Source organism: Manis javanica, chromosome 6 (genome assembly GCF_040802235.1).
Source record: "Manis javanica isolate MJ-LG chromosome 6, MJ_LKY, whole genome shotgun sequence".
NCBI classification, from domain to species: Eukaryota; Metazoa; Chordata; class Mammalia; order Pholidota; family Manidae; genus Manis; species Manis javanica.
The window spans coordinates 99,660,764-99,684,138 of NC_133161.1; the positions used below are offsets into that span (position 1 = coordinate 99,660,764).

The following is a 23,375-nucleotide window of genomic DNA, read 5'->3' on the forward strand; positions in this document are numbered from 1 at the left end:
AGTTATATACGGTATGAAATGCTCACCATGGTAACTGTAGTTACCATCTATATTTTCACATATTTTTTAAAGGAATACATGCACACAGTGGTTAGCTCATTAAACGGGGTTTACACTATTTTGATGACATATGTATTACTCACAGTTGAACCCTAAATTATCATGACATTTCCTTTGTTACTTAATTTTTTTTGTTGTTGTGTTTTCTGTGAATTATCTCTGTTCTCTGTGAATTAGCTCTCCTTTATAATCCATTCAAGTGTATCAGTTAGTCTGTCAATTTCATCCTCTTGAAGATATTATGATGTTCTGGAGCTTTCTACTCCAATCTGTTTTGGCCCCTCTTCAGACTCACTATTCAGTTGTCATCCTGTATTTTGTACCACTTTGCACCATTACTCCTGGGTTCCTTCAGTCTTCTCTCTTATTGGATCCTCTATTTCCTGTTTTCACATTATCTCCTTTTTTTGGTTTACATTTTTTTTTCTTTTTTTGATAACATCCTCCAGAAACTCCCTTTATTCTGCCTCACTTTCATTTGATAGTTCGGCTGGGTGGAGAATTCTGAGTTAGAAATCACATTCTCTTTGAACTTGAATGCATTTTTCAGTATATTTTCTAGGAATTAGGGTTGATTTTGAGAAATCCAGTGACATTATAACTTGAATTTTGGAGTGATTTTTTTGCCTGTAAGTTTTTAGGATCTGTTCTTTTTTCCTGTGTTTTGAAATTTCATGATAATATGCTTTGGCATGGGTCTTCTTTTTTTTAACTTATTATTAGGCTTGGAATTCTGTGGCTCCAAGCTTAATTCCTTTGGTGCTAAGAAATTTTCTTGATGCTTTTTCTTTTATAATCATTTTACCTTTGTTTTCACTGTCATTTATTCCTAGGTGTCTGGTTATTCAGCTGTGTCTCCTAGAATACAAAATTTTCTCTTCCATTTTCAATCTCTATCTTTTGGTTCTACTTTTTGAGAGATTTTCTCAACTTTACCTTCCAGTTACTTACTGAGAATTTTATTATAATTGTATTTTTAACATTTTGAAGGGCTCCTTTTTTTCTCTCTAGTTATCTTTTTACAAAACATGGCACCCTAGTTTTTCATAAATGTAATATCATGTCTTATCTCTGAAAATATTTATATACTTATCTTTTAAAATATTATCTCTACATTGTCTCTGATATCTCCAAGTTCCTGTTTTTTTCTTATTTTTTTATGGTTTATGTTGTTCATGTTGCATATGTCCTTTAAATGACTAATACTCATTGGATATTCTTTCATTCTTTATGTTTGATCATTAAAAGCTATCATGAAGACTCTGTATGACCAGGACTTACATCCAGTCTGTATTAACTGGGCTTCATGTAGGTAAGCTATCATCTTAATGTAATTTGGGGAAGCAGTAAAGGTAAAATGTATATTTGATCTCCATATTTAATTGGATATCTAGATGTACTAACTACAAAGAACCTTTGTATTGTCACTGAAATCCCATTTGATCATTTGTATTACTTAGAACCTTTCAGAAGCTTGACATACGGAATCAATACTGACAGTTCTTTTGAATTCCAGTTACTTAAGTCTAAAGGATAACCAGTTGTTTTTCCTCATCTATCTTTATAACCTGTTCTGGCATTTTAGACCTCAGATTTTTGTTAAATTTTTGCATTATTCTTTCTTTCTTTTTAAAGAAAGGTATGCATAAGTGTTGATCTATAACTTATTTAGACATATGTCTATTTTAATTTGTTGTGGCACTGACCACCAGCTTTTCCATTCATTGCAATAATGCCTAATTCCTATTTTTTTAGAAATTCATCTTACACTTAGGTTTATTTTTTAAACAAAGGATAACTGAGTGGGGAATGCATGTTCTGATTCCTCTAATATTACTTAATTTCAATCACCTTCACTTGTGACAGATGACTTGTGTGTACAAACATTCTCAGGTCACCTGTTTTTCTCAAAAGCTTCTGGAATTATCCCATGGTCTTCTGGCAATCACCCTCACTTTGCTTTTTATTTCGCTATGTATATGTTTCATTTTCTTCTGAAGTTAACCAAAACAAACAAGAAATCAAAACTTTAGTATGTCCTCAGTTTCAAGATAGCACTGCTGCTTGCCTTCACTGCCTTCTACCGGCATCTGAACCAGTGTAGAGCTTACGGGCTCTGTCTTAGGCCAGGCCTGCGGTTTCAGGAGCCCTGTCATCTGGCTAGTGTACTTCCCACTTCTCTGAGTCTGTATCCAGGTGGCGTGGTCTGCGTGGTAGTGGTGGGTGGATATGAGATTTACTTATCTTTTACTCACATATTCTTTTACGATTTGAGTCCTTGTGATCTTAACTAAAATTTTTTATTTTTTTCCCCCAGAACTTTATTACTATAATTTTTAATCCAACTCCTTCTGTCATAACTATTAAGATGTCCTCAAAGATTACTATGTTGCTTTTCTATGTGATGAGTTTTTATTTACTTTTATAGGCATTTTACAGAAGCTGTAGAGATTTAATTTAATTTGGAGCTGGAAGTTAGAGCTCTGATTTTGGTTAATAACTCTGACAATGTGAAGTGTGAATTAATGTGGATAGAGAACCGTTCTTTTTTTTGGTTGTTTTTTTCCCATGATCTAGGCATGTTTCATTGGTATCTGAAGCAGAGCTTGGAGAGAATGGAGGAGTTAGGGAGAAAGGAACTGAAAGGAACCATGCCAGAATATTTTTGGTAGCACAGTGCCATGAATAATAGCATTTGAAAAAAGTGAAGTCAAATATAATTTTGAGCTTGGTTAGTCTGAGTCAGGATTTTCTGAGGAATGAAGTATTAATCATTAATAGGGAATGTGAAAAAGGAAACTTTGGGAGGAGAAGATGCTGTCTTTTTTTTTTTTTTGGTCTCATATTCAATCTTTCTTTCTGAAATACATGCTTTTATTTTAAAGGGACTAATGTGCCATGATGCATGCTCTAATTTTTTCTTTCTGGATGCAACTATGAGAGAGAAAAATACATCCTGAGACAAACAGGGATAAAGTTGTGATTTTGATACAATGTGTTACCTTTGATATTGTAGATGATTACCAAAATTATTTAGCATAAATTGTAAACATTTGGTATCATCATCTGTAATGACACTAATGTATTGTGATTTCCACAGGCGATGACTATGACACTTTTTATCTTTGAACTATTATGTATGTCAGTATCATGAAGGAGTATATTTTAAAGTTTGTGGGCTTCATATGAATTCTGTATCAGCCTAAAATGTGTCAGCTGCCTTTTAAAATTCATTTTATCAGATAAATATTTTTGTGATGTTGCTTTAGCATTTGGTGTTATTGTTTTAAATATTTTTGAATATGCAGTGCATGCATATCCTAAAAATATCAGAAGACTGTAGAAATGTACAACCATTTTCCCCAGTGGCCCATTTTTTTCTATGCAGACATTTCTTGTTTGGTACTCTCTGTGCATGGATCTGCATGACTGGGAAGGGCAGTGATTTGCAGCTGCTCTTTGACATAGAAACTGCTTTTCAGTTTCTAAAATGGTCACTGGTCTTTGCATAGCTTGCCAGTCTGTGGGTCAGGCCGGGGCATTTATATTTCCTGGAAGAGCACTTCACTGACATGTCATTTGATTTGGGCAAAATAATGTCTTCCTGTTATTTTAATTTCCTCTATATTTGTAATGTCCTTATTTTTATACCTTTCTTTTTTTGAGAGGAACTGATTACTTGTCTATATTTTTTCATGGAACCAACTATTTATAATTTTTTTCTAATTAATTTCTGCTTTATTCTTTCCTCTGCTGTCTCTGGGGGTCCTTTTGTATGATGTTTAAGTAGTTCTGATTATTGCATCACTGTTACTGAAATAATTTAAATCCATGATTTTTCCTTTGAACATTATTTTAGATAATATTCCATATATAACTTCATTTTTGTTATTTCCCAGATATTTTGTAAAACCATTTGATTTTTCTTTTTGGAATTTTATTTTGAAATTTCAAAGTTGTATAATGTTTCGTTTGCTATCAGCTTTATTTCATTGCAATAGGAAATTTTCGTATGCCATAGTCCTTTGTTGGATATTTTCCTTCTGATGTATAGTCGATTTCCGCATATGGTTTCCTTTACTGCATCCCTCTGACTTTGACTGCCTTTGATAGTGATGTCATGAGCCCTTCTCTGCTGTGTTTTGCCTTTTCCTCATCTCCACCTGCCTGTACTGTCTACTTTCCTGATTCACTCCCAAAGTGCCTCTGGCAGCACAGAGCCAGGTTTCTGGCTGTATTTTAGTCCAAGAGGTTTTGCTGTAGCCTCTGAGTTTATCTAAGTTTATTTGTTGCTAGAGATATTATATTCTCCTTAGTGATGTCCTGTCTTTCTGTACTCTGCTTCCTAATTTAATGCTGCTCTCTTTAGTTATTTCATGCTATTGTGTAGATTTTTGTTGATTGCTCGTTTTTGTTTTCTGCATGGCCCCACATTTCTCCTGAGAATTTGTGGGGGGGATTTAGACTATTTAGCTTCTCTGATTTGAGAAGTTATATTTGTAGGAAATATTTCCTCTCCAAATATAACTCTATATAATGTTTAATTTTCTAATTTATAAGGACCATATTAACTCCTCAGTGTAAACAATAGCACTATGTGAATATTCCCAATTTCACATAACATTCCCCCTTCTTTTTCAATGGCTCTTATCCTTTCATCATTTTATCTCTAGCATTTTTGGGGGGTGGTGAGTGAGGAATATGTCAGGAAGACATTTTGGTACCTCATGTCTGCCAGACCTGGACCGGCATCTCCACATGGGTAGCAGAGCTCTCATATATGGACCTTGATTCCATGCAGTACATTTATAAAATAGTAATTACCTTGAATACTCCATGGTGCTTTTTGTTTTCCAGAAAAATAAGTTAGATTTTCTGAAAGACTCTGAAAACTTTTAAAGAAATTTATCAAATTGAGTCCTGATCTTCTGACTGCTACTTATCAGTAGTTTATTAACAATAAACAGTGGTGTTATTTTGCTGACAGTTTTACTTGCAATTATTACTTTTTAATGATATGGATTCTTAGTGGATTTGGAGATACAGCATAGTAAAATAACCTGTACCTCTAACATAAGGATTTTTGAAATCCCACTTTGAAAAAAATAAGAACCTTTGTGAGTTTGCCTGCCCTCTGCTTAAATATTCAAAATATCAGGTAGGTAGAGAATAGTGCCAGCATTTTTAATCAGTCCATTTTCTGTAAATGGCATTGTTTTTGGTATTTCTTTATATGAAGATTCCTTATGTAATAAAAAAAATTTAGAGATACCCAAATTGGGGTAATTCTAACTGTTTAAAATTAAAATAAAACTCTTCCTGACTTCCATGTCTCATGGAAGTAATAATACTTTTCAAGGAATTTGTATCCACATATGTCCAAATATGTGCAAGATAGATTGCAGACAGTTATCATGTGGATCAGCAACACACATTTAATTTCCTGACTCTGTGAATTTACCAATGACTTGGTTCAACCTTGAACATGACCTGAGGAAGAACTGTATTTGATAATGGAGTGCTGAGAAACTGGTCCTGTGCTAGTGGTTTCCTGACAGCTTCTAAAAGTGGGCCTGTGCTTGTCATAAATGATGGTACATCGAATGAAACGTCTGATACTGCAGTAGGCGATAAGTATAAGCCACCATTTGTTCTTTAAAAACAAGTTTTTGATGTAATAACTTAATCTCCTCTTTGAATAAATTAACAGACTGGTAAGGTTGGTTGTTGCTATGAGCAAAAAATATATGTCATTCAGTGAGTCATTCTGCTGCTAGAAATGTGTGGCACTTTCTTGGTGGGCAAGAACAGCTCGGAACTCACCTGGAGACAGAATGGGGATCAATCCCAGGCAAGCCCCATGATGGTGTATGCACGGTGGCAATAAAACAGCAAGCAGTTTGAAGGCAAACGGGCTTAAACTGCTGCTTGGAAAGCAGATCAAACAAGGGCTAGGGAACAGTTCTATCCTGACTTTTTGTTAACCTACTTGGGCAGCTTTCAGACTGCTGCTAATACAAAGGAAATTAAGTGCCTGAGGTGAGAAGTGGAATCTATGTAAAACCTTTTCAAACATTAACCACTGGGTTGGCAAAGATCTCTCAGGGTGCTCCAAATGCTTTATTTAATTTTATGAATTTCTTGATCTGCTATCTTATTAAATAAAGAGAAAAAAAGCTAGCAGCATGCTTCAGGATAAAAGCTACTTGAAGTTCATTTTTATCTCAGATCCTCTGCTGAAAAATGTCTTACCTTTCTAAGAGGTGCTGAAGCATAAAGCTTACAGAATATTATGACCTTCTTTTTGGGTTGAGATAACTGATATACAAAGCATGTGGAAGCTATAAAATAGATGAGCCTGACCGTGATTTTGATTTAGACATTGTTTGGTTAGCATCCCTATCCCTGAGGGGGATAAATGGGCTCATCACCTTCTGGGACAGTTAGAATGGACTCTGGTTTAGATACCAAACCTTCCTGTACTCCAGAGCTACATTATAAAGTGACCTCCTTTTTGTACACATATTTCCACAACAATGCACACGTTGTGTCTCCATCTGGAGCATAACATTGCACCACTGAAAATGGGTCCAGTTCACTTAAACTTTGAGGTGTCAGGTTGCTCTCTCTAGACTCTTATTTTCTCCCAAGTTGTGATAGTGAATTTTAGCTATTCACAGAGCACCAGGTATTTAAGGTAATGAAACAGAAAGAGGACAACCACTGTAGGCTTTTACTTAACAAGTCCTTAATGCTGTTTGAACACCTAGCCCTGCTTTATCAGTAGCCTCTGGCTCTTCTTTGAAAACATTCTACTGAACTACCCACACTGACAGATGTTGGTTCATTAATAAAACAATAGGATGTGTAGTTATCCTATGTGCAAGATGTGCATGAGGAGGTGATTTCTAGGAACTCAAAGCAAATGCAATCGGTTTATTTGCACAGCAAACACAAGGTGCCCTGCTCTGAAAGTAGAGGAAAAGGCTCTTCATTCCACTCCATTGTGAAATCTTGCCCTTCGTTAAAAAATACAACTCTTGAATAACTAGACATAAGGCAGCCATCCCTGTGCTGGGAGATGAGTAGTTCTGAAGACAGGAAGACACCAAACTCTTTCTGTTGTTGAATCCCCGCCTCCCCCGACTGTTCCGAATCCTTCACCTGTTCTGAATCCTTCATCCTTTCAGAAGTTCAAAGGTATTAACTGGAAAGGAACAAACATGGGAGTAGGAAGTGCAGAGGCAGAAAGTGGCCTGCGATCACTGGGAGATGAAAATGATAATTTAAGGAGATGTCCCACATTTTTAAAAGACTTGAAATGTTTAAATATTGCTTCATATTTTGAAATTGTCCAAGAGGTACTTGAGATTGGAAGGGCTGTCAGGAGACTATGAAAACTCATTTCAGGAGAACCTACATGCATAAGATGCTTTTAAACAAATGCGTAAGGAAAATTTATAAATTAACAGGTACAGACTAATAACAACTTCTCACATGTAAGGTTTAAATTGAGATGTACAGTAACTCAAAATTCTAAGTCTAAGTCTTGATGAATTTTCATCATGTTAGTCCACCCATGTGGCCACCGCGAGGAAATAGACCATTGCCAGGACCCAGAAACCCCATTGTGAACAGCCTCAGTCAAGACCCCATCCAAACTAAAGATAAGCACTGTTCTGACCTTCATCACGGATTAATTTTGCCTATTTGTTGAACTTTATTTAAATGAAATCATACGATGTCTACTCTTTGGAGAGTGGCTTCCTTCGGGCAGTATCAACTTTGTGAGATGTGCCCACATTGCTCTTGTTACAGTAGTTTGTTCATTTTGGTTAGCTGATAAATGTTTGTCATGGATGTTCTTGAATATTTGTTGGTGAACATACTGAAGTCACTTATATCACATACACATCAAGAAATAAAATTACTTCCATAGAGCATGAGCATTTTCAGCTTTTATGGATACTGTCAAACTGTTTTTGATATATAGTTCACATACTATAAAACTCACACTAGGTATAACAATTCATGGTTTCTAGAATATTCACCAGGTTGTACAACTGTCACTGTCTAATTTCATAACATTTTCATCACTTTGGAAGAAACCATGTACCAATCCACAGTCATCCCCCCTTCCCTAGGCCTTTGGCAAAAATTAATTTGCTTTCTATCTCAATGCCTATTCTGGACATTTCATTTAAATAGAACCAAACAATATATGGTCTTTTTTGTATAGTTTCTTTCACTTGGCATGTTGTGTTTCTCAATTCACCTGCATTGTAGCATGTTTCTGTATTTCGTTCTGTTTTATGACTGAATAATACTCAACTGTCTGAATACAGCAAATTTTGTTTATCCATTCATCAGTTGATGGACATTAGGTAGTTTCTACTTTTTCACTAAGATGAGTAATGCCTCTATGAACATTAATGTACACGTTTTCTCATGGATATTTATTTCCAAATCTTTTGAGTGTATAAACCAGGAGTGGAATTACTGGGTCATACAGCTAGGTAACTCTGAGTATAGCTAAGGAACTGCCAAACTGGTTTTCAAAACAGCTGCACTATTCTATATTCCTAACAACAATGTTTTACAGTGTCAGTTTCTTCTCTACATCCTCACCAACCAGTCCGTTATTGTCCATTGCTTGATTATAGCCATTCTAGTGGTGCAAAGCAATACTTCATTGTATTTTTGATTTGCATTGCCCTAATGACTGATGATGCTGACCATTGTTTTTTTCTATTGACTATTTGTGTATCTTTCTTGGAGAAACACATATTCAGATCCTTTGCCCATTTTTAAATTGGGCTACTTGTATTTTTTTTATTGAGTTGTGAGCAGTTTATATAATTCTAGAATAAGTGCTTTATTAGTGATATGATTTATAAAAAACTGCCAGTTGTATAGGTTGTCTATTTTTTTGTGATATCTTTGAAATATAAAACATTTTAAATGTTGATGATATTCAATTTGTCTATCCTTTTTTTTATTTTTCAGTTTTATTGAAGTATAAGTGACAAAATTGTAAGCTATTTAAAGTGTACATCATGATTTGATATTCATATACCTTGTGAAAGGATTCCTCCTGTCAAGTTACAATCCAACACCTCACATACATTTTAGTTTCCTTTTTAAATTTTCCTTTTTCCACCATTTTATTGAGATTCAGTTACTATGGAACACTGTGTAAGTCTAACGTATACAGCTTGATAATTCGACTTAGATATATTGTGAACTGATTATTGTAGTAAGTTTAGTTAATACCCATCTTTTCATTATATACAAAAGAAAACAGAAAAAAACCTTTTTTCTTTCCTTTGATGAGAACTTTTAGGATCTGCTCTTTTAACTTTCCCACCAATTATATCATATGGCAGTGTCAGCTGCGGTCACTGTGCTGTACGCCACATCCCTAGTACTTATTTATCTTATAACTGAAAGTTTGTCCCTTTTGACCAGCTTCCCTACTTTTGGTTACAAATCTGATCTCTTTTTCCATGAGTTATTTTTCTTTTTTTCTTTTTCCCTCTTTTTTTTCCCCTTCAGATTCTACATATAAGTGAAATGGTACAGTATTTGTCTTTTTCAGTGTGTGTGTGTATGTATACTTATCCCATTTGTTTTCTCTGCAGGAATTTTACAGTCCTTAGTTTTTAATACATTTTGAGTTGATTGTTGTTTATGGTATAAGATAAGGGTCTAGTTTCATTCTTTTGCATGTAGCTGTCCAGTTTTCCCAACACCATTATATATATATTTATTTATTTCACGACTTCCATATCCCTCTGTTCATTCATGAACACTTAGGTTGTTTCCATTTCTTGGCTGTTATAAATAATGCTGCTTTGACAGAGGAGGAGATATCTCTTTGACATAGTGATATCATTTCCTTTGGATATATTCCCGGAAATGGAATGGTTAGATTTGGTATTTCTATTTTTATTTTTTTTGAGGAACCTCTATGCTGTTTTCCATAATGGCTGCACCGGTCTATATTCCCACCAACAGTACACAAGGGGTCCCTTTTTTCCACATACTTGCCAATACTTCTTGCATCATCTTTTTGATGATACCTATTCTGACAGGTATGAGATGATCTCATTGTGGTTCTGATTTGCATTTCCCTTATGATAAGTGATGCTGAGCTCCTTTTCATGTACCTATTGGCCCTTTGTATGTCGTCTTTAGGAAAATGTCTATTCATTCCACTGCCTCTTTTTTAATTGGATTTCTTTTTTGCTTTTGAGGTGTGTGCGTTCTTTATATATTTTGGACCTTAATTCCTTATCAGATATTTGATCTACAGATACTTTCTCCCACTGTGTAGGTTGCCTTTTCAATTTGTTGATTGCTTTCTTAGCTGTGCAGAAACTTTTAAATTTGCTGTGGCCCCACTTATTTATTTTGCTTTTGTTGCTTCTGCTTTTGGAGGCAAATCCAAAAATTCTTTGTCAAGGATCTTATACCTTTTGTCTTTTTTCTAGGAATTTTGCAGTTCCAAGTCTAGTTTTTAACCCATTTTGAATTGTTGATTGTTGTTTATGGTGTAAGATAAGGGTCTTGTTTCTTACTTTTGCATGTGGCTGTCCAGTTTTCCCAACACCATTTATTGATGAGACTGTCCTTTCCCTATTGTATATTCTTGACTCCTTTTTCATAAATTAATTAACTATAAATGTATGGATTTATTTCTGGACTCTATATTCTATTCCACTGAACTATGTGTCTGTTTTTATGCCAATACTATACTTTTGATTACTATAGCTTTGTAATATAGCTTGGATTCAGGAAGCATGATGCCTCTAGCTTTGTGCTTCCCTTTCAAGATTGCTTTGGCTGTTTGAGGTCTTTTGTGGTTCCATACAAATTTAAGAATTTTCTTTTTGTATTTCTGTGAAACCTATCATTAAAGTTTTGATAACAATCGCATAAAATCTGTAGATTGCTTTGGGTAGTATGGACATTTAATCAATATTAATTCTTCTAGTTGTAGATTGGATTTATTTGTGTCTTCTTAAATTTCTTTCATTTATGTCTTATAATTTTCAGTATACAGATCTTTCACTTCTTTTGTTAAATTTTTTTCTGAAGTGTTTTATTCTTTTCTAATGCAATTATAAATAAATTTTCTTAATTTTTCTGATAGTTTATTTTTAGTGCATAAGAACATAGCTGATTTTTGTCCATTGATTTTGTATCCTGCAACTTTACTGAATTAATTTATTAGTTCTAACAGTTTCTGGTGGAGTCTAGATAGATTCTATCTCTTCTTTTGTTGCTTATGTTCTTTGTGTCTTATCTAAAAACTAATGTGTAATTGAAGTTCAGGAAGTTTTATGCATATATTTTCTTTTAAGAGTTGCATAGTTTTCGCTTTTACAGTTAGGGCTTTGATCCATTATGATTGATTTTTAATCAATGTTTAATCAGTGGGGTAAGTCAGGACTCCAGTTTTTTGGAATACAACTATTTATAGTGTTCCCTTATTAACCTTTCTATTTCCATAAGGTTGGTACTAATGTCCCCTCTTTGATTTCTTATTTTGGTAATTTGAATCTTCTCTCCTTTTTCCTTTGTCAGTCTAGCCAAATGATTATAGATTGTTAGTTTTTTTCAAGGAAGCAAATTTTCTTTCTGTTGATTTTCTCTATTTTCCATTTTCTCTTTCATCAGTTTATTTTCTAATTCTGTTTCCTTCCTTCTAGTTGCTTTATGTTTAGCATTCTATACTTTAAAACATTTCTTAAGAGAAATGATTACACTATTGCATTGAAATCAGTTTTCTTGTTTAATCTACGTATTGCAGCTCTCTCTTTCACTATACATTCCTCTTGCCAAACCCCATAAGTTTTGGTATGTTGTGCTTTTGTTGTATACATCTCAAAATAATTTCTAATTTTCCTTCAACTTCTTTGACTTATTAGGTATTTGGGAGAATAATCTTTAATTTCCACACATTTGTGATCACCCTAAATTTCTTTCTGTTACTGATTTATAATTTGATTCTATTGTAGTCAGAGAGCATATTTTGTATAATTTATTTTCTTTAAAGTTTATTGACATTTATGGACCCACAAATGTTTTGTCCTGGAGAGTGTTCCATGTACATTACAGAAGAATGTACATTCTGCTGTTGTTGAATAGAGAGTTCTATGAATATCTGTTAAGCTAGCTGATTTATAATGTTGTTCAAGTATCCTTTATCTTTCTTGGTCTTCTGCCTAACTTTTCTATTCATTAATGAATGTCATGTTTGAAGATTCCAAATGTTATTGTTGAACTGTCTATTTCTTCCTTTATTTCTGTCAGTTTTTCTTTATATATTATGGGACTTCTCATAATGTAAAAACATGTTAATAATTGTTATAGTTTCCTTAGGAATTGATGTTTTATTATTATAATTTTTGTTATAATTTATTATAATTTTTTGTGTTTCTAGTATCAAATTTTATTACAGTTTATTTTGTCTGATATTAGTATAGCCATCCAACATTATTTTGGCTACTGTTTGAATGGTACATCTTTTTTAAAAGTCATGGTAAAACAAACATAACATAAAATTTTCCATCTTAACTATTTTTAAGAGTACAGTTCAGTAGTAAATATATTCACATTGTTTTGCCACCATTCTCCAGAACTTTTTGATGTTACAAGACTGAAACTCTGTATTCCTCAAAACACACCCTATTCCCTTTTCCTCATAGCCCTTGGCAACCACCATTCTACTTTTTATCTCTATGCATTTGACTCCTTTATGCACATCATATAGGAGGAATCATACACTCTTTGTTATTTTGTGACTGGCTTATCTCACTTAGCAAAATGTCCAAGTTTCATGCATGTTGAAGGATATATCAAAATTTCTTTAAAAGGCTGATAATATTGTATTGTATGTATATATCCCATTTTGTTTAGGGATTTATTCATTGATGGACACTTGGGTTACTTCTACCTTATGGTTATTGTGAATAATGCTGCTGTGAACATGGATGTATGGCTATCTGCTTGTGACCCTGCTTTCAATTCTTTTGAGTACATAGACACATGTAGAATTACTGGATCATATAGTAACTATTTTTAATTTTTTGAGGAAATGTCATATTTTTTCCCTAGCACCTACACTATTTGATATTCTGAACAAAAAGTACACAAATTTTCCAATTTTCCTATCCTCACCATCCTTTTTTATTTATTTATATATTTATTTTATATTAGCCAATTCTTGCCCTATGCAAGGATGAATAAATAGCAAAGCATATGCATCATGAAAGCAATTGTACAAAAGCTTATTGGGACATGAGAGAAATAGTAGAACTGTAAAAATAATACATTGATATTTTGACTTATTAAATTTAAGTAAATACTAAAATGATTTGATTTTAGTAATGATTAAGTAAATACTACTATGATTTGATATACTTAGAATCTGAAAAGGTAAAATTTTACAATATAAGGGAGAAAGCTTTGTGACAAATGCCCTCACTGATTTTGAAGACAAAATAATATTGATGTGATCTGACTACAGTAAAGGAAACAAAATACACAATAAGTCATAAATCTAGTTTTCTAGTGTATTTGTCAACTTACAAGAGCAGAATTAAAAGAACAAAATGTTGAATTAGCCATGTCAGCGCTATATCTGAGAGTTGTTTCAGGGTGTAGATGAAAAGGTTATTGAATTGATGAGTAAGAATTTAAAATGTATAGCTTTTCCTGTATGTTGCAGATGGAAAAAATGAAAAGGAATAAATGAAACAAAGCTCTAGTGGAAAACACTATTGATTCCAACTTGTAGTCCAACATGTATAGGCTTGGAAATCATACTCACATCCTCACAATAAGTAAATAGTAGAATAAACTAAACAACTCCTCTTAGATCCATCTGATCATGAGGTTATAGGGCTAAGTTCTGCCCCCACAGCTAGAGAAGCAGCAGGTGGATACTTAGCTTCACAGCTGACCAGGAGCAGGAGCCCCTCCTGAAGAAAGTGTCAGTAGGAAATCTTAAAACTGTAGGTGCCAAATCGCTAGTTCAGTGTGGACCAGCTTGAGACTTAATATTACAAAGGGGTCCTCATCTCAGGGTCCCCCCACACTTTTGTAAGTATTGCCTCCAGGAGCATCATGAGGTTTCCACTCTGTTGGAGAAAAGTCTCTTTGTGTAGGAGAAGAATCATTTTGAAATATGCCCGAAGATCTCTGTTTTCCTCAATGAAAAAATATTTCACTAGACGATAACTAATGAGTTTTACCAATGCCCAACCACCCTTACTGTGGATAGCTAACAATAGTGTGTCAAAGTATGTGATGAAAACATGATGGAACTGCACTTTTACATTCCTCTCTCAGTAACTGACATATCCCAGGCAGTAAATGAGCCAGGATATGGTTGAACCAATTAACACCATTCATCAGCTGGATTGGACTGACATCTATAGAATAATCTCTCCCACAAGAGCAGAATACACCTTCTTCTCAAGCTCACATGAATAGTCACCAAGATGGACCACATTTTGGGCCATGACACCTTAAGAATGTAAAAGGATATAGATCCCATAAATTATGATCTCAGATGGCAACAGATTAAACTACTGGGAATAACAGAAAGCTGGAAAATCCCAGAATATTTGGAGGTTAAATTACACACTGCTAATTAACACATGAACCAAAGAATAAACTGGACTTCATTAAAATAAAAAAATGTCTGCTCTGTGAAAGACACTTTTAAGAGAATGAAAAGATAAGCCACAGACTGGGAGAAAATATATGCAAAACACAAATCTGACAAAAGACTTCTATCCAAAAGATACAAAGAACTCAGGAATAAGAAAACAAATAACCTAGTTAGAGTGTGGTCAAAAGACTGAATGGACACCTCACCAAAGTACATGTACAGATAGCATGAAAAAATGTGCACCATTGGATGTCACTAGGGAATTACAAATCTAAACAACAAATATAGGCCACTACATACTTCTTAGAATGACAAAAATCCAAAACACTGACAATACCAAATGTTGGTAAGAATGTGGAGCAACATGAACTCTTATTGGAAATGCACAATGGTGTAACCACTTTGGAAGACAGCTTGTCAGTTTTTTACAAAGCTAACCTTAGTTTGACCATACATTGCAGCCATCTCCTAAGTATTTATCTGAATGTTTGAGAACTTTTGTCTACCAAAAAACCAAACCAAAAACCTGTGGCCTAATTCTTTTAACTGCCAAAATTGAAAGCAACTGACTTGGCCTTCAGTAGGTAAATTAATAAATAAACAGTGATACATCTAAACAAAGGAAAGTTACTCAGCAGTAAGAAATGAGCTATCAAGTCATGAGAGGACATGGAAAAAATTTAAATGCATATTACTAAGTGAAAGAAGCCAATCTGAAAAGGCTGCAATAACGCATGATCCCAGCTCTACGTGACACTGAGAAAAAGGGAAAAATACAGAGACAAGAGCACCACTTGCTCGGAGCAGGGATGGAGGGAGTAAGCAGAGCACAGAGGACTTTTAAAACAATGAAAGTGCTCTCTGTGACACTGCAGACACATGACATTAGGAATTTGACAAAACACACAAAAAGAACCCTGGCATAAAGCATGGACTTCAGTCAATATTAGTATCTTAATACTGGCTTGTCAGTTGTAACAAATGTGTCACACTAAGGCAAGATGTTATTAAGGGGAGATTCCGGGTGCGAAGCGAAGGAGTGTGCGGGAATTGTATATTCTTTCTGTTCGACTTTCGCATAAGCTAAACTGCTTTACAAGGTAGAGTCTGTTAATTAAAATATAATATCCTTCTCTATCTTTTATGTAATTCCTTTGTTTTTTTATACCCTTCTCTTTCTTTTTATGTAATTCTTTTATCTTTCTATAATTCTTATATCTTTCTAAGTGTGAGGTAGAAGTGCTGGAACTCGTTCAGCGGTTAGTCCGGGGCCAGTTTTAGCAACTTGGGCTTTAGTTTTAGCATCTGCAAAATGGAAGCAGTAATTTTTTAAAAATAGCAGCTGTGTGCATTTCTATCACTAAAATAAAACAGAATGAAGTACTTGATTTATGCTGTAACATGGATGAACATTGAAAACATGCTAAGTGAAAGAAGCCAGATACACAAGGCCATCTGTTACATTTTTCTGTTTATGTGAATATTCAGAGTAGGCAAATCCAGAGACAGAAAGCAGATTAATGGTTACCAGGGTCTGGAGGGACTGGGAAAGGAGGACAGGGATATGGGGTTTCTTTCTGGGGTGTTGAAAATGTTCTGGAACTAGATAACAATGATGGTCTCACAACTTTGTGAATGTACTTAATACCACTGAGTATTACATCTTAAGATGGCTGAAATGGTAAGTTTTATATTATGCGTATTTTATCACGATGAAAAATAAAAGGGAGAATAGGGGAAAAAAGTTCCTGAGTGAAATTTTCCCATAGGCAGTAGTTCAAAACAAAGCCTGGCATTATATATTGAAATGATTCACAAAATTCTAATACTCCGTGTAAATTTGTTGGAAAAGCCCCACACTGATATATATCTTAGAAAATGTCTTAAAATATGTTGGTAAAGAAAGTTCCTGAATGACTAAACAAACAAACAAAAAAACCCATATTTTCTATAGAGTAGCAAAAATCAGGCTGAAATAAACATTTTGCTATGCTGAATTTAGAAAAAAATTGAGGGAGTAGTGGTTATAAGAGTTATAAAGGGAAAAGAACCTGAAGGGGGGAACTTACTTACCCAAAGCCATGTGGTTCCCTGCACTGTTTGCTTATTACCATCTGCATATATTACTTTAATAAAAATAAAAATAGCAATAATCATTAAGTGAATAAATTCACTGTTTTTGTTTAGTTTTGAGAGATGCTAAACCTTCTGTAGCAGTCGTGATTTCTTGGCAAGATTTTCTTTGCATTATTTTCCATTAGAAATAGGAATTTTTCTTTTCTGAAGTGTTCTCACTCAGTCTCAGTAAATACTATTTTATATATAAAAACACACAAACATATCAGTGAGAAATCAAATAGTTAAATATGGTCACAATTGAGTAGTTTAAATTGTTCCTTGATGAGTATGTATTACTGTTAAAATTAGAAAATGAGGTTTTTTTTTTCTCTAAGCAGATACAATTTTGTGTGATCCTCACCCTTCACTCACGTAGCACAGCTCCAATTGAAGGCTGAACACCAAATGTGAATGGTGGAAATCACTGAGGATTGGGGCCATGAACTTGCCATATTATTTCTCTGTTTTTCCATATGTTCACTGAGACATTAATACAGTTGTTATAATGAAAATTTATTTAAAAAAATCTGAGACTGAATGATGTTCAGTCATTGAGGGTTCATGTGTTCACATACATTGTTTTGGTGGGACAGTGATGGCTCCGATAGCTATTTAGAGAGCGAGCCGTATGCGAACTACAGAGTTCAAGCACGTTATACGTGCTTTTCTTTAATACAAAAGCAGTTGCGGCCTTGGAGCCCAGCCTGTTCTAATTGACATGGATTGCTGCTCCTTCACTGAACCCACGGGTGCTTAATTTAACTGCACTGGACAAAGTAGGATGAAATTGTGGGTGAGCCAGATTTAGGAGATGGTGACGTTTGTCTGGGAAGTTGAGTTTTCTGGACTGTGCTCCTGCTTCTCTTTACAGAGAGGATGTGGATCTGTCATTTGCTGGCTCGGCAGGCATTTGCATTGGCTACTGTCCACAGCAGGATGCCCTGGACGAGCTCCTGACGGGCTGGGAGCACCTCCAGTATTATTGCAGCCTCCGCGGGATTCCTAGGGCGCTCGTCCCTGAGGTAAGGCCCCTGGGGTTTTCCAGGGAAAGGATTCCACTGAGACAGGCCTGGTCAGCACCTTTGGGCCCAGCACTGCTCTCCTAGCCCCTGAAGGTGCCACTGGTAGAAAGGACAGGCCTCCCGCCCTCCCTGCTGCAGAGCGGACAGCAGCCCCAGCCCAGCACCCCTTCCAAGCAGGAAGCCACCGAAGGGCAGGTACTTGAGCAGTTGTACCTTTTCTGTATCTTCCTGTAGAGAGTCAGGTTTCTCTTCACATCTCAGGATTCTGCACATGGACCAGACATAAGGGGCTTGTGGGATGCATTTTCCGTGAGGATCTGCAGGAGATGGAGCGTCATAGGATTCACAGGAGACGAGAACTCAGCCATTGCCTTCCCCAGGCCGCTGTCCTGTAAAGCTTCCTCAGCCCTCATTTCTTACCTCTGCTCTGTAACCAAATGAAACCAAAACAGAATTTCTGCTCGTCCTGGAGATGGGGGAGCCCTGGTCTGTTCACTGGCCTCCCATCTTAATAAAGCAAAGCTAGCCATCCACCACAGGAGACCTGCTCCTCGCAGCTCGGCAGCTTTGGAAATCCAGGACTAAGGTTGGACTCAGTCTCTAAAAGGTGTTTGTCCCTGCCAGTGTCCCCTGGTCAGCTTTTGATTAAAGAGTTGGGTGCTTGGCAAACGCCTTAAGCTGGCCCTTTCTTTTCCCCGGCGGGTTAATTCATCCTTTGAAAAAGTTCTTGTTAACAGAGTAAAGCTTGGTGCCCAATCTAGGACACCTACCTTCTGATACTTGGCTGTCTCTCTGTTCATTTTTCTGAGCTCCTCCACTGAGAAAAGCCACTTTAATAGTCCCCAATTAGGAACTGACTTCATTTCTTTCATGAAACTGCCACTGGTGTTGCAGACAGGATCACTAGTTGCTTGGAGAGGGCTGAGATGTCAGCACTGGTGTTCCCAGAGGAGTTAGCTCCCTGCAGGGCAAGTTTCCCTTTCCTTTGAATTCTAAAAATATTTTAAATTTAGAACAGGGATCTCCATTCTAATGTGCTTATCACGAGGTGACCTGAGGACTTATTATGGAATTATTGTAAAATGATTGAAAAGAACAGTCTTAGCCAATATTTCCAGGCACTGTTCATTATTCTGGTCCAGGCACTGTTTTAAGTATTTTGTAGCAACCCTATGAGGTAGATAAGATACTTACTCTCTATTTTACAAATGGGGGCTCTGAGGCACAGGGAGGGTGGGACACCCAAGCCCTGTGGCTAGCTTTGGTGGGATAAGGCTGCTCAGGGTACCTGTTCTTGAGTAAGATGCTACCCTGATGGCTTAGTCAATTCAGGTTGCTAGGTGTGTGAGAGAATTTATGGTGCCCCGGATGGCTCGGTTTTATTTTCTCCACCCCTTTGGTGGCTAAGGAAGTGGGAACACAGTGGGAGGGAATTTGGCAGGTGAGCTGGGCCCCCCAGCTGTGCATCTGCCCTCCCGTCCCAGGACGTCAGCTATGGACGAGATCCTTTCTGGTATATCTGTTGCTCACGTGGGCTCCCTTCACCAGACTGCTGTCTTCATGGTAACATGGGCAACCACGGTTGTCTCTGTTATGACTCTTGCACTTACAAGTGGGGAGAAGTCCTCCTGCCCTCCCCTGCCCTGAACCACGGCTGGCCCCTCTGCTCCTCTGCCCCCAGGGCTCCTGCTCAGGAGGGCTTTTTTTGTATAGCCATGTTGCTTTCTCCATCAACCCTCCAAAAGTTCAGCTGGGTGAAAAAAGATGCTGGCTTGGCAGGTTCATGTAATGATATTCAAGTTTTCCCCATTGTCTACACTACATAATTTTGCTCACTGACCATATTTGAGCCTGAATTAAATTAACCTGGCTGAAAATGAATTTACATTAAGTTAAAACAAAATGATTCAGGAGACAGGGTGCTAAAGAAATGCATATGGTAATGTAAGAATTAGGGTTTGTTGACCCAAAACAGGCAAAGTCTGAGGCAATACATACATTGTTTTGGTGGGACAGTGACGGCTCCGATAGGCATTTATTTGGGATTTTGGGACTGCAGTCCCAGAGGCTATATACTCCAAGGAGGCGAAAGGACTTAGGGTTTTTAAAGGAAAATTAAGGGGTTTATGTGAGTTTTTTTGAAGGAATCATGATTGGGTAAAGCTATTGTAACCTACATTTAGCTGTACCTGATTGGTGGCTAAGGTTATTCACTAGGCAAAAGTCCACTTTGCTGTGGGCAGCAGGTGCCTATCCAGGATGTTTAGAGTTTGACAGAATACAAAGTTTAATGGTCTTTCAAGAACAGTCAGTTTACGAGCATGGAAGCCCTTTCTATAATGGTCCCCCACCCCCTGCTCTATTTTACTCTACTCTCCTTGTCAATGGTAACTCCATTTTGTCTCCATTTACATGTAGTAGCAACACAGCCATCCCCCCCCCCCCACCCGTACCCTTCACACTGCGGAAGGGTGAGGAACAGGATGTGCGTATTTCAGTTCTGCCCACGGTAGAAGAGGTAGAGTCCTCAGCCATTTAAGTTTGTTAACACCTGCAGAAACTCATCAGGGGAACCCCTCCTGCATCTTGTATTTTCTATAGACGTGACTGTTACCCTGAAGTTTTCTGCCATTCAGAGTCAGTTTTGTTAGAAGAAGCTGGAAGTTGTAAGGCAGGAAAGATGGGGACAGGGAAATAGAGGGAGGCTCAGGAGGAAGGCATGTCGTCTTAAAGCCCTGGCTCCTTTCCCCCTAACTCCTCATTCTAATCTTTAATCTCATGGAACATGTTGATGTGGCCATCATGCGTGCTAGTGGATAAACTTGGGCTTTGGAACCAAACAGATGTAATGTGAGTCTCTGGGTGATTATTTTGGCTCAAATAAGATTTACATACATGTCAAACATGATTATGCAACTGGGGATATGAAGGTGAATGAGTCCCAAACTCTTACCTTGAGTGTGGCACAATTTCTAGGACTTTATGGGAGAAAAATAGTAACAGAGAATGCTTCTTTAACGTCTGACATTTGGGGGATGAGACAGTGTTTTGCCAACCATAACTACCAAGGCAACATGTTTGTAATTATTTTGACAGGAGTCCAGAGTGAGAGCAGGAAAACTGCTACAAAAAACTTTTTATTATACCATTTTCAGTTATTTTCTGAAAACATGACATTTGGAAAGCATTTGATGAAACCAGTCCATTTTCTCTGTACATTCTCTACCCTTTGCTGTGGTTATCCCATCTAGAATGTGCAGGCGGCAACATCTAACCTGCTGTGAAATAGGGCCAACATAACATATGTTTCCTGGTTTCATCAAAAAAATGCAGTAATAGTTTGGCAAGTTTATTCAAAAGTTCCCTTCTCATTCTGAAGTGCTGTTCTAGAGTGCCAGGTGCTTTTATTATTAGTTATATTTCATTTTTCTGTCTATCAGCTTTATTTTACATATTGCTAGTCTTTGAATAAGGTGGATGGGAGTGAAATAATCACTTTTATACGCACATGTTTTTATAACCTTTTTTAAAAATTGTTATGAGTCTTAAAGATAAGCCAAATGTCGTTTTCCCAATGTGTCATTTCTGCTGGCCCCGCAGCTATTAGCACTCATCCTTCCAGAAAGTGAAATCCTCCTAACAGAGTCTGCCATTCTCTTAGGTTCTCCTTTCAATCAGACAGTGCCTTCTCTTCCAGGAAGCCTCCCTGGCTCCTTCCTGCCACTTCTCTTGAATCAGTGCCCACCTCTTCACTGGTCTTATTCATCTGAGAAAAATGATGGCTCCAGTCTGATCTCTCTAATCTTGCAACACCGGCCTTGTGTCTCTTCATCCATCACATAGCAGTGCCATAAGTACTTGTGTCTGCATGAGTTGAATCAGTTGTTTTATTGGAACAATTTTTTATTTATTTCAATACATTTTTATTCAATTTGGGCTAGTTAAAATAGTTGGATTACCTAAAGCAATCTGGGAAAATGACACTACTTTATATGGTTTCTAGTTAGAATAAAAGTATTGGCCCCCAGATGACATTCTTTGGCTGATACCAGGAGATTGCACACCATCTTCATGAATCTGGAAGCTTGAAATCTAGGTTCCCTTGACTTAAACTATTTGGCAACTAGACCAGTCTTTGAGAGTCTTACTTCTATCTCTATTATTTGAAGGCTTCACAATAAAGCAATAGTACAGTTTGTGTTCAGAGTTTTTATTAGGAGGCATAAATATTATGATCATTATCATTATTAGTGTTATCCCAACTTTTGCTCATCTATCCAAAGAGTACATGCATTAGTTTAAGGCTGTGTTATTTAGTGATGAGGACATGCACTTATTAGGCCATCTTCATAGCTGTGTAGTTGTGTAGAGTTTTTCCCACTTCTCCTAAATTTGCATTATGATATGCTCTTGACCAGTTTGATTATATGAGGACAGCCAAGAAAAGTCAAACCTCTGTGACTACAAGAGTTAAATAGAACTACTGGCAAAAGTTTCAATTATGCAGAATTGGAAACAAAATTGTTGGTCCCCCAGAGGACCCCCTAGCACAGCCCATCCAACTGGAAGCAATCAAAATATAGCCTGGCTAAAATATAACCTGGGGTGAATTGCATCTGGGCTGCTGAGCAGAAGGGTTGTGTGGACACATGTCAAGCACTGAAGAGGGGACCACGACTCTGCTGAGGAGAGACTCAGAAATGAGCTGGGCCTCCCAGGGTGTGTGCGGCAGTGGGAGCCAGCAGAGGAGGGAGCCCTGAGCTGCCCTACATATGGGCGATGACTTGATAAAATGGTTCCCAGTAGTTAACAAATAAGAAGCACCTCCCTCTTCTTTTCCTACCTCTGGTTTGTATAAACCAAACCCTGAATGGGCAGTCTCTGCCCATGGTTCCTCTGTGGAAGGGGAGCCTTCCTGTGTGAATATTAAAAACCCTTCCTTCCCTCTCTGTTTATTCCTATCCACTTCCTTCCCAGTCTTCCTTTTGTCTCCTTTGTCTGCTCAACTCAGTGTGGCTTGAGGGTCTGGCCCAGTCTGGACTCTCTTTTACAGCCCATGTGGCTCCCCTGAGCTGCAGCCCTGAGTATGTGGGGGTCGTGATGACCCACAGGCACAGAAAACCCAGCCTGGCTGAGCAGAGCCCACCTCTTCTTTCTCAGTTAGCCAATGTCCTGAGGGGGCTGGGTTTGGGCTGTTTCCACTGCATGTGGGGAGTTGGGCAGGGGTCCTGGGAAGGCGCAGGGCTGGGAGCCAGGTGAACAGAAGGGATGCGTTCATGGAGAGCTTCTCTCTTCCAGGTTGCAGGAGACCTCGTAAGGCGCTTACACCTGGAAGCCCATGTGAACAAACCAGTGGCCACCTACAGTGGGGGAACCAAAAGGAAGCTCTCCACAGCCCTGGCCCTGCTGGGGAAACCAGACCTTCTCCTCCTGGTGAGCAGTGGAGATCCTAGCAGTAGCCCATGTCCTTACAAAAGATGCCTTTAACCTGT

At 37.1% G+C, this 23,375-nt stretch overlaps 1 protein-coding gene across 1 annotated transcript in view; it reads left to right on the top strand.

Moving 5' to 3' along the window:
* ABCA13 (ATP binding cassette subfamily A member 13) overlaps positions 1-23,375 on the top strand; it is a 361,430-nt gene that overhangs the window by 300,182 nt on the left and 37,873 nt on the right. Inside the window, exons 56-57 of the mRNA XM_073239122.1 lie at positions 17,733-17,883; positions 23,182-23,316. Of these exons, the coding sequence (XP_073095223.1) occupies positions 17,733-17,883; positions 23,182-23,316 (286 nt within the window). The remainder of the gene's footprint in view (positions 1-17,732; positions 17,884-23,181; positions 23,317-23,375) is intronic.